Source organism: Prionailurus viverrinus, unplaced genomic scaffold, assembly GCF_022837055.1.
Source record: "Prionailurus viverrinus isolate Anna unplaced genomic scaffold, UM_Priviv_1.0 scaffold_35, whole genome shotgun sequence".
Classification (NCBI taxonomy): Eukaryota; Metazoa; Chordata; class Mammalia; order Carnivora; family Felidae; genus Prionailurus; species Prionailurus viverrinus.
This window is the reverse complement of record NW_025927605.1, coordinates 2,635,841-2,651,323: the sequence shown is the minus strand read 5'-3', so window position 1 is coordinate 2,651,323 and position 15,483 is coordinate 2,635,841. Positions and strand designations below refer to the sequence as shown.

The 15,483-nt window shown below is 42.8% G+C and overlaps 1 protein-coding gene across 5 annotated transcripts in view; it reads right to left on the bottom strand.

Annotated features, from left to right (window-relative positions):
* STAT3 (signal transducer and activator of transcription 3) overlaps nt 1-15,483 on the bottom strand; it is a 68,161-nt gene that overhangs the window by 20,599 nt on the left and 32,079 nt on the right. For all 5 annotated transcript variants that reach the window (XM_047845512.1, XM_047845513.1, XM_047845511.1 and 2 more), the window contains exons 2-8: nt 11,190-11,340; nt 10,129-10,273; nt 8,928-9,026; nt 2,534-2,629; nt 2,265-2,346; nt 1,947-2,041; nt 1,644-1,795 (exon numbers count right to left, since the gene is read on the bottom strand). In XM_047845512.1, coding sequence (XP_047701468.1) covers nt 1,644-1,795; nt 1,947-2,041; nt 2,265-2,346; nt 2,534-2,629; nt 8,928-9,026; nt 10,129-10,273; nt 11,190-11,317 — 797 coding nt within the window. In that variant the 5' untranslated portion in view covers nt 11,318-11,340. The remainder of the gene's footprint in view (nt 1-1,643; nt 1,796-1,946; nt 2,042-2,264; nt 2,347-2,533; nt 2,630-8,927; nt 9,027-10,128; nt 10,274-11,189; nt 11,341-15,483) is intronic.

The window sequence follows — 15,483 nt, the reverse complement described above, 5'->3', positions numbered from 1 at the left end:
CACAGAGCCTGCTTGGGATTCCCTCTCTACCTCTCTCTCTGCAACCATCTCAAAATAAACAAACAAACATTTAAAAAAAAGGTAACCAAGGGGCGCCTGGGTGGCTCAGTTGGTTGAGTGTCTGACTCTTGATTTCAGCTCAAGTTGTGCTCTCACAGTTTGTGAGATCGAGCTCCACATAGGGCTCTGTGCTGATGGTGTGGAAACTGCTCGGGATTCTCTCTCTTCCTCTCTCTCCCTCTCAAAATAAATAAATAAAAAAATTTTTTTTTATTTAAAAATTTTAAAAAGATAACCAAAATTAAATAAAAAAGATGGGTGCCTGGGTGGCTCAGTCGGTTAAGCGTCTGACTTTGGCTCAGGTCATGATCTCACAGTTTGTGAGTTCGAGCTCTGCATCGGGCTCTGTGCTGACAGCTCAGAGCCTGGAGCCCGCTTCAGATTCTGTGTCTCCCCCTTTCTCTGCCCCTACCCTGCTCATGCTTTGTCTCTTTCTGTCTCAAGAATCAATAAAAACATTAAAAAAAAAAGAAAGAAAACGTAGATGACTCTCTTTACATATATATGTACAGTAACAAACGTCCAGAGGAATGGTCATCGAAATTCTAACTATAGGTACCTCTGAATGATTGGTTTTTTATTTTTTTTTTTTAATGTTTTTTTTTTCAACGTTTATTTATTTTTGGGACAGAGAGAGACAGAGCATGAACGGGGGAGGGGCAGAGAGAGAGGGAGACACAGAATCGGAAACAGGTTCCAGGCTCTAAGCCATCAGCCCAGAGCCTGACGCGGGGCTCGAACTCACGGACCGCGAGATCGTGACCTGGCTGAAGTCGGACGCTTAACCGACTGGGCCACCCAGGCGCCCCTGAATGATTGGTTTTTTAAAAGACTTTTCCTCTTTCTATTAATTTTTTGTATTTGAATTTTTTTCCTTTATAAAGAGCATGTATTATTTTAGATCATTAAAATAACTAAAACTCAAACTTTAGTCTGTGCCACATAGTTACACCAAAAGCTTTATTTAAGCTATTAAATAAAACATGCTTATATGTAAGAGACGAATCACTGGGTTCTACTCCTGAAGCCAATACTACACTGTATGTTAACTAACTTGAAAATAAATTAAAAAATATATATATGTATGTGTGTATATATATATATATATATATACACACATATATATATATATATATACACACATACATACATATATACTTAAAATATAGTAACATAAACACATTTTTATCAAAAAGGTGTCCAGGGATGCCTGGGTGGCTCAGTCAGTTAAGCATCCGACTTAGGCTCAGGTCACGATCTCACGTGAGTTCAAGCACCACATCGGGCTCTGCGCTGACAGCTCAGAGCCTGGAGCCTGCTTCGGATTCTGTGTCTCCCTCTCTCTCTCTGTCTCTCCCCTGCTCACGCTCTGTCTCTGTCTCTCAAAAAAATAAACATTTAAAAAATTAAAAAAAAAAAAAAAAAGGTGTCCAAAAAGGTGAAACTCTTTAGACTCTCAGACTCGATTTGAATATAAAAAAGTCTCCACCTTGGAGACGGAGCACCAGCCCGGGAGGCCTGCAGTTACGACCAGGATTTCAGCACAGCTGAAAGAAAGGGAAAACGTCTCTGTCATCTCTTACCAGTTTTCTAGGCGGTCGAGGCAGATGTTGGGTGGGCCCCCGATGCACGCAATCTGCTGCCGCCTCTTCCAGTCAGCCAGCTCTTCATCCGTGAGCGTCTTCTGCACATACTCCATGGCTGACAACAGCCCCGCCAACTCACTCACGATGCTCTGGTCGGAAACCCAAACAAAGTCAGAAAACATTTCCTCAGACCGTCTCTAACCACACTCTTTAGTCACTTCCAGAAAAGGAGCTTATTAGAAACCAGGCAAGGTCTGCCACAAGGCGGGGCGGCCGCGCAGGTGAGGGGGATGCTCTTACGCGCCGCATCTGGTCCAGCGCCGTGAGCATCTGTTCCAGCTGCTGCATCTTCTGCCTGGTCACGGACTGGTTGTTTCCATTCAGATCCTGCATGTCTGCGGATGAAGGAAAACCTCCTTGACCTGACGGGATACTGGCACGCTTCGCATCTGGCTCCCGGAGGCACCGGTTACCCCCCCCTCATCCCCCCACCCCCGTGTGCCAGCGCCCGCCCCCGCCCCTGCCACAAAGTCTGAACGGGACGCCAGACACAGAAGTCCTGAAACTCAAGTCACTCACTTTCTACAGCAGATTTTAACGTCTCTAATAGTCACTTGCCTCCTTGACTCTTGAGGGTTTTATAGTTGAAGTCAAAGTCATCCTGGAGGTTCTCTACCACTTTCATTTTCTGTTCTAGGTCCTGTTTAAGACAAAACAAAAAAGAAAAATAGAAGTAAAAAAAAAAAAAAAAAAAAAGATTTTCCCGGGGGAAGAGGGAAAAGAAAGTTTCTGAGAATTAAAATGAAGCCAAAACCTCAACAGAGACACACGCAGGACCCACAGGCAATGTCCCCAAGGAAAAGCTTCCTGCCCACGACTTGCTTCACCTGTACTCGCTTCCGAACATCTTGCAGGTGCTGCTCCAGCATCTGCTGCTTCTCCGTCACCACGGCGGCCGTGGGGTGGTTGGCCTGGCCCCCTTGCTGCCAAATAAGGGAGCGAACACCCGTGTGAATGCAGGAAACGTGGGGGAAAAAAAGCACCTCTGTCCAGTCTCCATCCCACCCACACCCTTCCCGTCTGGCCGAGGTGCTGCTGCCGCCGTGAGGGGAAGGGAAACCGAGGCAGCGTGCCGGGCGTCATCAGCACGGTGCCCAGGAGGCTCTCCCGTAGTTTTGCCCGTGTCCTGGCCTTTTTTTGCCCCAGGCCACACTAAAAAGCCACTCTGTGTCGCCCTAGGAGACCACATGTTGAGCTAAGACATGGTCCCTACCTGCAAAAACTTCATTCTAGGTAACGTATGTTAAAAAATTCAGAACAATTATGACAGCAGATTTTCGATGCCCATTTAGTGTAGGTGGTGCCCGACACGTTTTTGCGGGATAATAAAAAACCACTGTTCCAGAGGCGAAATGCTACATGAAGAGAGAATACCTCAGGGGAGAAGGGAAGGGTGGTGCCTTGAAAAGGTCGGAGAGCCCCTGGAATATAAACATGGTAAATTCTGTCAAAGTAACAGAAAATCTGGGCTCCTGGCTGGCTCAGTCAAAGGAGCATGTAGCACTTGATCTCAGGGTGGTGAATTTGAGCCCCATGTTGGGTGTAGAGATTACTTAAGACAAATAAATGAAAAAAATTTTAAAAGACCACATAAAAGCTGCAGTGATCAAGACAGTCTGTGCTGGCATAGGACTGAGGAATCCATCAACAGAACGGAATTGAGAGTCTAGGAAAGACCTTATAGACCCAGTTTTTCAAAGCAGAAATTTGCAAAGACAGACTTCACACTGAGTCACTGGATTCTCCTGGCTTTAGGTTCTGTAATCTTGCAAACAGATCTCTATTTGTGCCGCTGGCTCATGTCAAGCCCCAACTACTGATCTCTCTGACTTCTAATCTGTTCTCTATACTGCTACCAGGAGTCTTCAAAAGTGATCCAAACATGCCAGTTCTAGAGGCATCCATTCTCTCCCTCTCCCACGGCCCCCATCCAAATCCAGAGAACACAAACTTCCCTGAGAAGTTTAGGGAAGGCAACCTCCACCCCTATTTATTCTCTTCATAGGGGGAGTGACTCATCTGATCGGTGAGATTAAGAGAAACACTCTGCACTCACAGATCTTCGAAGAACCCAGCATGTTAGCTGGTGCCTCTCTCCTCCACCTCTGCCTTCCTGGGGCACCCCCAGGGCAGGAGCAAGGGCCTGGTTTCTAGAAGTGGTTCTAGAGATCCATCTCTCAGTGTTAAGTGGGTATTAGTCTATGGTCTCTGAAACTCCACATGGATGTATACTGCTCTGCAAACCCAATCTCTCCATCCCAACATCTAACACAGGGGCAGGCATCTGAAATCCCTCATGGTTACCTACCCAAACTATGTTTTCCAGTCTCATTTGACCAACAGCACAGCGGATATTTTAGTCTGTGTTTGACTGCCACGTCTATTTCTAAATTGCCATTGCACTTAAAGGGGAAAGGATGTGATTGATTACCACCCACAGAAGCCTGCCTCTAGTACCCTTGTAAGAACTACTGGCTCCCCACTGATTCCAGGTATATCATCTCAGCCCAGCACAGACAGACGTTTCACATAATCTGGTAACAAGTTAAACCTTCCCTCCCTGTCGGTCACCCCAAACTACCCACTCTTCCCCACATACAGCATGTTTTTCACACTCTACCTCCCCACACGCTGTCTGCTCTGCCTGACATGTGCTTCTGCACAAGCACACCTGAACTTATTCACCTTCAAACTCAGTGCCACCATTTGCTCTCCTGTAAAACCTTATTCAACTACTGTAGGCAAGATTACTCACATCTTCCTCTATGTTTCTCTCACTTTGACTGTCTGTATACCTTCAATCCCAACTAGACTGAGAGCAATAATTAGCAGGGATCACATCTACTCGTCTTCCTATCTCCTGGTGCTTTGCCCATAAGAGACACTTCAAAATATGCCAGATGATGACAACAGAGAAAATAACAGTAGGGCCTGGGCTGAAGCCTCAAATATCCAACTTGTAGTTCTAGATCAAGGGCTGCAACTTTTTCTAAAAAGGCCAGGTGGTAAATATTTTTGGCTTTGTGGGTCATACAGGCTCTGTTGTAAATACTCAGCCTTGTCACCGCAGCACGAAGGCAACCATGGACAAGGCATACGTAAATGGGTGTGCTGTGTTCCCCCAAATTTCGTTTGCAAAATCAGGCATGGCAGGCTGGATTTGAGCCACGGGCATAGTTTGCCAACACCTGATCTCTAAGATTGGGAACATCCTTAGGGCACTTACCTCTCATGATAAATAAAGTTGGAGCCTCTACCCAAATTGGCTTAAATCGAATACTTTTATCTTATGGGACAGGATGCAAACATAAAGGTTCTCCCCAACAGAAAGCTCTAGTGATGCCTGGACAACCTCCCTATCTCCAGTGTCTCGAACAGTGAGTGTTATCAGTTACCCTTTCACCCATATCGGAGCACGGCAGTTTCCGCTTAAAGTTCTTCCGTGGGTTCCCGTTTCTTACAGGAGTGGTGACAGTGATCATGATGGTGACAGTGATTGTGACGGCAGCAGCAGAAAGCAGTTAATGCTCATTTCACATGTGTCAGGCACCGTTCTAAGCATTTTACAGGCATGAATTAATTTAGCTCCATGAAGTAGGAACTATAGTCATTCCTACTAGAGGAACACCCCCATTGCCTGAGGCTCCACAGCAAGTGGCATAGCTATGGGGCTCAAACCCAGGCAGTCTGGCCACAGGACCCCTGCAGCAAACTGCTCTTCCAAAGCCCAGCTGTTGGGCATGACTAAAGAGAAGTTCACAATATGGCCCTTGACTAGCTGATCATTCCTCATCCAACCAGATGCTGAATTTTCCGCACTCCTCCCAAGAATACACACGTTAAGGTTTCCCTGTCTGAACACGATCTTCTCTCTGCCTGGAGGGCTCTCTCCTCATCAGCCTGGTGCACATGTAATCAGCCTTACGTCTTGGCTCAAACACAATCTCTCTCTCCGTGATACCTTCCCTGACTCCCTCAGTTAGACTTAGATGTCCTTTCTTCTATGTTCCTGCTACATCTTTGTCTTGTAAGAGAAAAAAATGGTACACTTATGTTCATAACGGCATTATTCACAAGAGCCAAAAGGTGGATGTCACCCACGTGTCCCTCAACAGACAAATGGATAAACAAAATGGGGTATACGTACAGTGGAACATTATTCAGTCTTTGAAAGGAAGGAAATTCTGACATGTGATATAACGAGGATGAACTGTGAGGAATTACGGTAAGCAAAATAAACCAGTCACAAAAATACAAACAGTGTTATGATTCCACTTCTAATAAGGTCCCCAGAGTAGTCAAATTCACAGAGACAGAGAGTAGAATGGTGGTTGCCAGTGACTAGAATAAAAGGGGAATGAAAAAGAGCGACTGTTTAACGGGTACAGAATTTTACTTTTGCAAGATGAAAAGCATTCTGGAGACAGGTTGCACAATAATGTTATTGAACTTAACACTACTGAACTATACGCTTAAAAATGGTTACGATGGTGGGGCACCCGGCTGGCTCAGTCGGTTGAACGTCTGACTCTTGGTTTTGGCTCAGGTCATGATCTCACGGTTCATGAGTTTGAGCCCCACATCGGGTGAGCTCTAGCCCCGCTCCGGGCTCTGACTCTCTCTCCTTCTCTCTCTGAACCTCATGGGATTCTCTCTCTTTCTCTCAGAAAGAAATAAATAGGGATGCCTGGGTGGCTCAGTCAGTTGAGCATCCGACTTCAGCTCAGCTCATGATGTCACGGTTCGTGGGTTTGAGCCCCATGCTGGGCTCTGCGCTGACAGCTCAGAGCCTGGAGCCTGCTTCGGGTTCTGTGTCTCCCTCTCTCTCTGCTCCTCCCCCGCACTCTGTCTCTCTCAAAAATATAAAATAAAAATCATAAATAAATAAATAAATAAATAAATAAATAAATAAATAAAACTAGATAAAATTCTTAAAATATTTATCCTGAATGCATTCATCTTCCTAAACTCTTGTTAGTTCCAATAGTTTATTTATTTTTCTTTTTTTTTTTTCTTAGCTTATTTATTTTGAGAGAGAGAGAGAAAGAGCGTGAGCAGGGGAGGGGGAGAGACAGAAGGAGGGAGAATCGCAAGCAGGCTCCTGTCAGCACAGAGGTGTATGCAGGGCTCGAACCCAGGAACCGTGGGATCATGACCCGAGCCAAAATCAAGAGTCAGACACTTTAACCAACTGAACCACCCAGGTGCCCCTCCAATAGTGGTGTTTTTGTTTTTTGTTTCTTTTTAATTATTTCCCTTGGATCTTGTAGGAAGCCCTATCCATCTATCAATAATGACAATTTTGTCTCTAGCTTTCCAACATTTATGCCTTCATTCCTTTTTTCTGTCTTACTGTATTGGCTGAATCCTTCAGAAAAACATTAATGGCAAGAGGCATCCTCAATCTTGTAACTGCTTTTAATGAGAATAGTTTAGTGTTCCATCATGTGCATACTGTTCCGTTTGATTTCTGACAAATATTCTTTATTGTGCTAAAGTTCTGACAAATATTATTTACTGGGTTAAGAAAGTTTCTTACTTCTTATCTAGAATGGACACTACATTTGTTGTGTAACAAAAATGAAGGTTTTTCTTCTTTATCTTACTAATTTAATGAATTACATGAATAGAATTCCTAATGTTGAGCCATCCTTGCACTCCTAGAATATAAACCATGGTTGGTACACTAACTAGGATACCAAAATCGTAATCATTTTCTTTACTTACACTGTCTTTTTTGGGTTTTGATATTAGGATTATTCCAGCCTCATAAAATAAGTTGGAAACATCTCTCTTCTTTCTAGACTTTGGAAGAGTTTGAATGATAACAGAACAATCCATACCATGAAAGTCCGTTAAAATAAAACTTTTAAACCATCGGGCCTATTGGCTTTTTTTTTGGTGGGAAAGGGAGTGTACAGTTTTTTAAAAGTCTTTTTCAATATATATTTATGGTCACTGATCTATTTAAGTTTCGTTCTTCTTTTTTAGTATATTTTAATTTTATATTTTATTGCATTATAAAATTGTTTGATTTTTCTGTTTCTCCCAGACCACAACCTCCTCTAAAGCAAGGGGTCATGATAACTAGCACAACACAGTAAGATATATCCACACATACACACATAATAGATTGGATGTTATAGATATTTTAGATATTCTACATAGATAATATATTAGATGTTCTAGATAGATATGTCTATCATATATCAATATAAGTGATATGTCTGTCATATAACAACAGAAGTGATGGGGCCAGTGGCATGGAACTGTTTCCCAGTGGAAGTTAGTGTCATGTTCTCTCTATCCCCTAGGCTAACCACATCTGTAGCTCTAGTGAGGATATTCTCCAACTTAAGCACAAAAGAGAAATGCACATGAACCTGAATGATTCAGTCTCAAATAATATCCAAGGTGGCACCCAGGAACAGTACCTTATCATACCCCACTCGTGCAAACGTGAACTGGTACAGTCTTTAGAGAAGGGAATCTAGATCCATAAAACTAAAATATATATACCCTTTGACCCAGCAATTCCATGCCTGGAAATTTATCATAGAGAAATCAAAGTGCAAACATAAAGTTGTATAGGGAGACATTGCAGTAGTGTTTATAATGGGGGGGGGGGGGAAACCAGGATGAAGCAAATGTCAAAGAAAGAATAATTGAATAAAGTATAGCAAATCTATACCACAGAATATTATAGAGCAAATAAAGAAAATGAGTTAACTTTACACTACTGGACTTAGAAGGATTTATATGACATAATATTAAATGAAAAAAGCAAGAGGCAGAGAAGTAAACCCATTTAAATATGATGTGTGTGTGTGTGTGTGTGTGTGTGTGTGTGTGTGTGTGTATTTTCTGTAATCTATATGAGTCTGGAGAAAGGTATGAAACCATATATACCACACTACTAATGTTGGTTTCCTGGGAAGAGATAATAAAGGAAGGGAGTGACATTGCAGATTTTTGTAAAACTTTCTTCCCTGTACCATTGTGTAATGTTAAAAAAAAATTTTTTTTTAAAGGAGAGTGCATTATATACTCAAGAAAAAAAAAATGAATTCTTTTCGTTGGATAGAAGAAAAAACACCAAAACACCCACTTCTACCATGGAGGTCGGTGCATGCCCTAACAACTGGGTAAGAGCAAGCACATCTTTGAACGTCAGAAGGAAAGCACATCTTCAATAGTGCTTTGCTTCTTCCCACGGCTCACCTGGGCTGCAGTGGCTGCAGTCTGGAGCAGGCGGGACTCTTCCCACAGGCACCGGGCCACAATTCGGGCAATCTCCATTGGCTTCTCCAGATACCTGCTCTGTAGGTGGGAGAGAGAGAATGAAAAGTAGTAGCAGCAGACTAAGGAAATGTGGATCCAATTTTGCTAACTTAAAGCTAACTTCCTGGGGCGCCTGGGTGGCTCAGTTGGTTGAGCGTCCGACTTCAGCTCAGGTCACGATCTCGCGGTCCGTGAGTTCGAGCCCCGCGTCAGGCTCTGGGCTGATGGCTCAAAGCCTAGAGCCTGCTTCCAATTCTGTGTCTCCCTCTCTCTCTGCCCCTCCCCCATTCATGCTCTGTCTCTCTCTGTCTCAAAAATAAATAAATTTTTTAAAAAATTAAAAAAAAAAAAAAAAGCTAACTTCCTCACAGATTGATGAGCATTACATCTACTATATGAAACAATAAAACGAGGGCCTCAGAGCCTGACCCCCACCAGCGGGAGATGAAGGGGCGAACAGGAAAAAGATTGTCACAATGAGCCGTACACCTGTGACTGAAGACATGTTAGTCTGAGTCTTTGGACAGTATGTTATCCTGGTCAAAGGCAACAGACTTTGTCTAAGAGTATCCAGTTATGGTCAAACATTTAACATTTAAAAATAAGTCACTGGAGCACTGGGGTGGCTCAGTCGGTTGAGCATCCGACTTCGGCTCAGGTCACGATCTCACGGTTCATGGGTTCAAGCCCTGTACCAGGCTCTGTGCTGACAGCTCAGAGCCTGGAGCCTGCTTCAGATTCTGTGTGTCTCTCTCTCTGTCCCTCCCCTGCTTGTGCGCTCTCTCTCTCTCTCTCTCTCTCTCAAAAATAAACATTTTTTTTAAGTTTCTTTAAAAATGAATAAAAATTAAAAAATAAAAATAACTCATCTTCCTACAAAACCACTAGTTACTGATCATGTTATTAACATGCTAACACAATATAATTAACATAACAATCCTAGCATTACCTCCACAGACAAAAGAAGTAGATTTCAGATAAAGATGCTCAAGGGTGGGTATACAGAGGTTTGAGAAAGGGCTACTAGCTTCTCCTTTGAAAGTACAAGATAGGATCTCAATACTTAGCCAAATGAGAAAAGAAATACTTCCTGGACAGAAAGTGAACACCCTACTCTGCGGGGTCAAGTTTCTCATCACACCTGAAGGAACTGCTTGATTCTTCGCAGATTGTGCTGATAGAGAACATTCGATTCCTGTAGGAAACGGCTGTACTGCTGGTCAATCTCACCCAAGAGATTATGAAACACCAAAGTAGCATGTGATTCTTTGCTGGCCGCATATGCCCTAGGAAAAGGAAGAAGGATACAGAATGATTCTGAAACCTACACACACACATGTGCATGCACACACATGGAAACCACCATCAAGGAGGGTAGAAAACAAGGCAAAGCCGATGCTTTAACCCACTCATCACTTAGATTCACCTTGTTGAGCAACAAGAAATATTATGAATTCGATGATTATTAACAATTATTCCAGATCCCAGTAGCCACTGTCAGAGTCTATACTTATAAAAATATTCAGGTGAAGTGGACAGATATGCTGTTGTGCTTTTAAATTCTTAGCTCTGAGGTCAGATTAGTAGTAGCTAATAAGCAATCCCAGGCTGGCACGGTCTATCTCCATCCTCTCTGCATCATCTCCCTGGCCCCTCACCAAACTCTAGAAAAACTAGGTCACAGGCCGGAATTAAATGAAAATTAATAGGTGGATCTGAACACATTAAAATGAAGGAAACAGTCATTGGAGATCTGTGCCATTATCTCCTCTATGAAAGAGTCTATTTCTCTTATCTGTGTCTCTTCCTATAACTAAAAGGGAATCAGAATTATGGGCCCGAATCTCTACCCATGCCAGAACTTTCATTGAGATAAAAAATATTTGTAGCACATGCCTGGAGTGTCAGAACACACAGAGGATCTCACCAAGTCAATGAGATCCAAATCAGCCTTCAAAACATCCACCACCAAGCAGGCTGCTTCAGTGTGCCAAGAGACAGTTGCCCGCACACACTTCTAATACAGAAAACGTTTTTACAAGACCGAGAGTACCTCTTTATCTCCTGATCTCTTTCACCCCACCACCTACACCCCTAAGTTTTTTGATGAAATAGGTAGCACAGAATGAAGCTACAGCACGTTACGTCTCTTGACTCAAACCAAAACCTGACAACTTGGGGAGTTTCTCAGGAAGGACTTACCAATCTTGACTCTCAATCCAAGGGGCCAGAAACTGCCGCAGCTCCATTGGGAAGCTGTCACTGTACAGCTGATGAAGCTGCTCCAGGTACCGTGTGTCGAGCTGCTGTAGCTGATTCCATTGGGCCATCCTGCGGGAGTCAGGGGTCCCAGCTGTAAACCAAAGTGTTCATACGGTCACTGCAAGCCCAAGTAGGAGTCAAAAATCTAGAAACACCCCACCTACCCAACACAGGCATCAGGTCTGCGCTTAGGAATAAAAGATGCTTTGGAAAGGACCCTGCGTGTTTCTCCCCGTGTACAACAATACGTACACATTCACAGTCTCTAACTCTGGAACCACGTCGCAACTTCTTATTGGCTAGGATGTCAAGGTCAGCATGGCCTCTGCCAAGTTCCAGAATCCATTATCTACCAGAAGTATGTGAAGCTGAAAAATTACATAACTTCCAGGTTTCCAATTCCTCATCAGAGGAAGAGATCATAATTTCTATTTCTCATGGTTGTTGAGATATTTCCAAAGAACCCAGCCCAGTGCCTGGCACACAACAGATGCTGAACAGATGTTAGCTCCTTCCTTTCCACCCAGTCCCCCCTTTTCAGTGGGTGAACTGGAAGGAATATACACCAAACCCTAAACTAAAACCAAAATGTGGAATGTGGCTGCTCAGGGAGGATGGAGAGCAAAACTCAAGGAATACAGGTTTAAAAGTATAAGCAAGGACCTGCCTGGGATTCTCCCACTCAATGAAAAGTAATTTTGTTTTGCAAGTTCTCATTCCGGGATGAGAAAGAAGAGATGCTAAATACCAGGCATACAAGTTTTGTCCCCAGGCATACAAGCTCATGAGTACACCAGGGAAATGCTCAGGTATGAGAAACCAACCTGGCTAATCACCTTTAGTCCTCTTTCTGAATAGCTTGGGTCACAGAAATATCTTTTTTTTCAAAAAAATGTTTAATGTTTGTATTCATTTTTGAGACAGAGAGAGACAGAGCATGACGGGGAAGGGTCAGAGAGAGGGAGACACAGAATCCGAAACAGGCTCCAGGCTCTGAGCTGTCAGCACAGAGCCCGACGTGGGGCTCGAACTCACGGACCGCGAGATCATGACCTGAGCCAAAGTCGGACGCTTAACCGACTGAGCCACCCAGGCGCCCCCCGCAGTGGTCTTTTATACTGAACAATGAACAATCTAAGGAACACCATCCAAAAGAGATGTAATGCAAGCCACATACAGAATCTTGGATTTTCTAGTAGCCATATTAAAAAACTAAAAAGAAACAAGTAAATTAAATTTTTTAAATTGTTTAGTTATTTTTTTTTTTTGAGAGAGAGACAGAACGCAAGTGGGGGAGGGGCAAAGAGAGGGAGAGACATGGAATCCGAAGCAGGCTCCAGGCTCTGAGCTGTCAGCACAGAGCCCAATGTGGGGCTCAAACTCACAGAGAGTGAGATCATGACCTGAGCTGAAGCTGGACACTTAACCAACTGAGGCACCCCAGGCGCCCCACGAGAGCATGAAACTCTTGATCTCAGGCTTGTGAGTTCAAGCCTCGTGTGGGGCACAGGCTTACTTAAAAAAAGAATAAATAATAAAATTAAAAACACTTAAAAATATATAGTATATATATACATATCTATGTAGATATATACATAGGTATATATATCTACGTAGATATACATAGACATACATATCTATCTACATAGAGTATAAAATGCTATCACTTCAACATATAACTGCACAAAAATGAAAGAGATACTTTACATTCTTCCTTTGGTACTGACTTCTCTAAATCCGTTGTGTACTTTACACTTATAGCACAGACCTGAGGTATTTCCCTCCTCATGTACCAAGGGCCTAAATTCCACTGATGAAAAAATTCAATAAAGCAAAGAGATGAGAATTTCAGAATGAGATATTTGCCCCAATCAGACCAATACGTTTCCACAAATAAGTTCAATTTTCCAACAGCATTAGAGGGGAATTAAGTAAGTTTCCTGGGTGCTTGGGAATTTTTTTTTTTTCTAAACGATGTCTTCTATCCTCTTAGGAACCTCCCAAACACGTTCATCTACCATGCCTTTGAGGTTGCCCCTCTCCTGGCCACCCCCAAGACCAACCTGCCACAGGACAGATGCTGCTTGGGCAGTGGTACATGTATACCAAACACTGGCTGGAATGAAAGGGGTAGCTGAGGCATTATAACCGTGGCGTGTGTCACCCTCAATAAGAAATCAAAGGCCATTAGAATTCTCTTCCAATATTCACGTTAGGGCCGAGTTAAAATCTGCCTCAGAACTAAAAGTGTCAAGATCTGCCTTATGTTTCTCAGGATGTGATCTGCATAGAAATCTGTATAATATGTCAATTTATGTAGAGTCTACTGCACACAAATGTGTTGAAACTCTAGATTTACATTAATTCAATATGGTGGTCACTAGCCACATGTGGCTACTGAGCACTCAAAATGTGGCTAGTTCAAACTGAGATATATACTGTAAGTGTAAAATGTACAGTGGGTTTTGAAGACTTAATACAAAAAAAAAAGAATGTAAAACATCTCACTAATGTTGGGGCGCCTGGGTGGCTCAGTCGGTTAAGTGTCCGACTTCAGCTCAGGTCACGATCTCACGGTCCGTGGATTCGAGCCCTGCGTCGGGCTCTGTGCTGACAGCTCAGAGCCTGGAGCCTGCTTCCAATTCTGTGTCTCCCTCTCTCTCTGCCCCTCCCCCATTCATACTCTGTCTCTCTCTGTCTCAAAATAAATAAACGTTAAAAAAAAAATTAAAGGGGCGCCTGGGTGGCGCAGTCGGTTAAGCGTCCGACTTCAGCCAGGTCACGATCTCGCGGTCCGGGAGTTCGAGCCCCACGTCGGGCTCTGGGCTGATGGCTCGGAGCCTGGAGCCTGTTTCCGATTCTGTGTCTCTCTCTCTCTCTGCCCCTCCCCCGTTCAAGCTCTGTCTCTCTCTGTCCCAAAAATAAATAAACGTTGAAAAAAAAAAATTAAAAAAAAAATTAAAAAAAATATCTCACTAATGTTGAAATGATAATATCTTGGATGTACTGGGTTAAATAAAATATATTATTAAAATTAATTTCACTAAATCTTTCTACTTCTAACGTGGCTACTAGAAAATTCAACATTACAGGGGCACCTGGGTGGCTCAGTCTGTTAAGTGGCCGACTTCGTCTCAGGTCATGATCTCACAGTTTGTGAGTTCGAGCCCCGCACCAGGCTCTGTGCTGACAGCTCAGAGCCTGGAGCCTGCTTCAGATTCTGTCTCCTTCTCTCTCTGCCCCTCCCCCACTCATGTTCTGTCTCTCTCTCAAAAATAAACATTAAAAAAAATTTTTTAATTAAAAAGAAAATTTAACATTACATATGTGACTTGCATTCTTTTTTTATTGGATACTGCTGCTCTTGTGTAACCAAAAAGCTATAGTTTTCCTAATAAAGGATTTAAAGAAATAGACAACATTTTTTTTTTTTTTAAGTACACTCTATCCCAATGTGAGACTTGAACTCCCAACACTGAGATCAAGAGTTGCCTGCTCTACAGACTGAGCCAGCCAGGGACCCCTAGACACTCACTTTTTATAAAATTCAGTGTTATAAATTGACAAAAAAGAGACTAATTATTTAATTGCTTATCTTGGATACAAATGTAGAGCCATCACAGTCTATTCCCTGATGTTCCATGTTAGAGCCACAAAGCAACATCCCATCACACCTGCTCAATTAGAGATGAATGTTGAGGTCGCACATGAATGTCTGCATTTTCAAACCATTAAAAAAATTACAAGTTCTTGAAAATTGCCCAATTCATTTCAAGTCCACAACTCAGAGGGGTTTTTGTTGTTGAGGTTTTGGTTTTAGTGGGGAGACAACACAAATGGGATATAGTTAAGTAGTACAATAATTATGTCATTACTTAGACCAGAAACCAGTTACTAGTTTTTTCCCATAAAATTGAAGCAAAAATGACTGACGTTATGCTCTGCTTCTTAGCCTAATCACTCTAGGTAATATCGTAATAGCTATCCTATTTTTTTTTTAATCAATGTAAATTGAAGGCAGAGAGCAGGTAGTATTTTTAAGGAGAACATGGGCAAAGAGTCAAATAGTGCTGATCTCCTTACAGGCTGCTTAGCTGCAAACCCTATTTCATTAACAGCAGCTACAGGGCAATCAGCCCACATGCTCTTCATAAGAATTGCATCTCCTTAAGAGATCACTAGCCAGATTGTCTATGAAAACCATTGCCAACTAGCTTGTGGCAACTGTTTTACT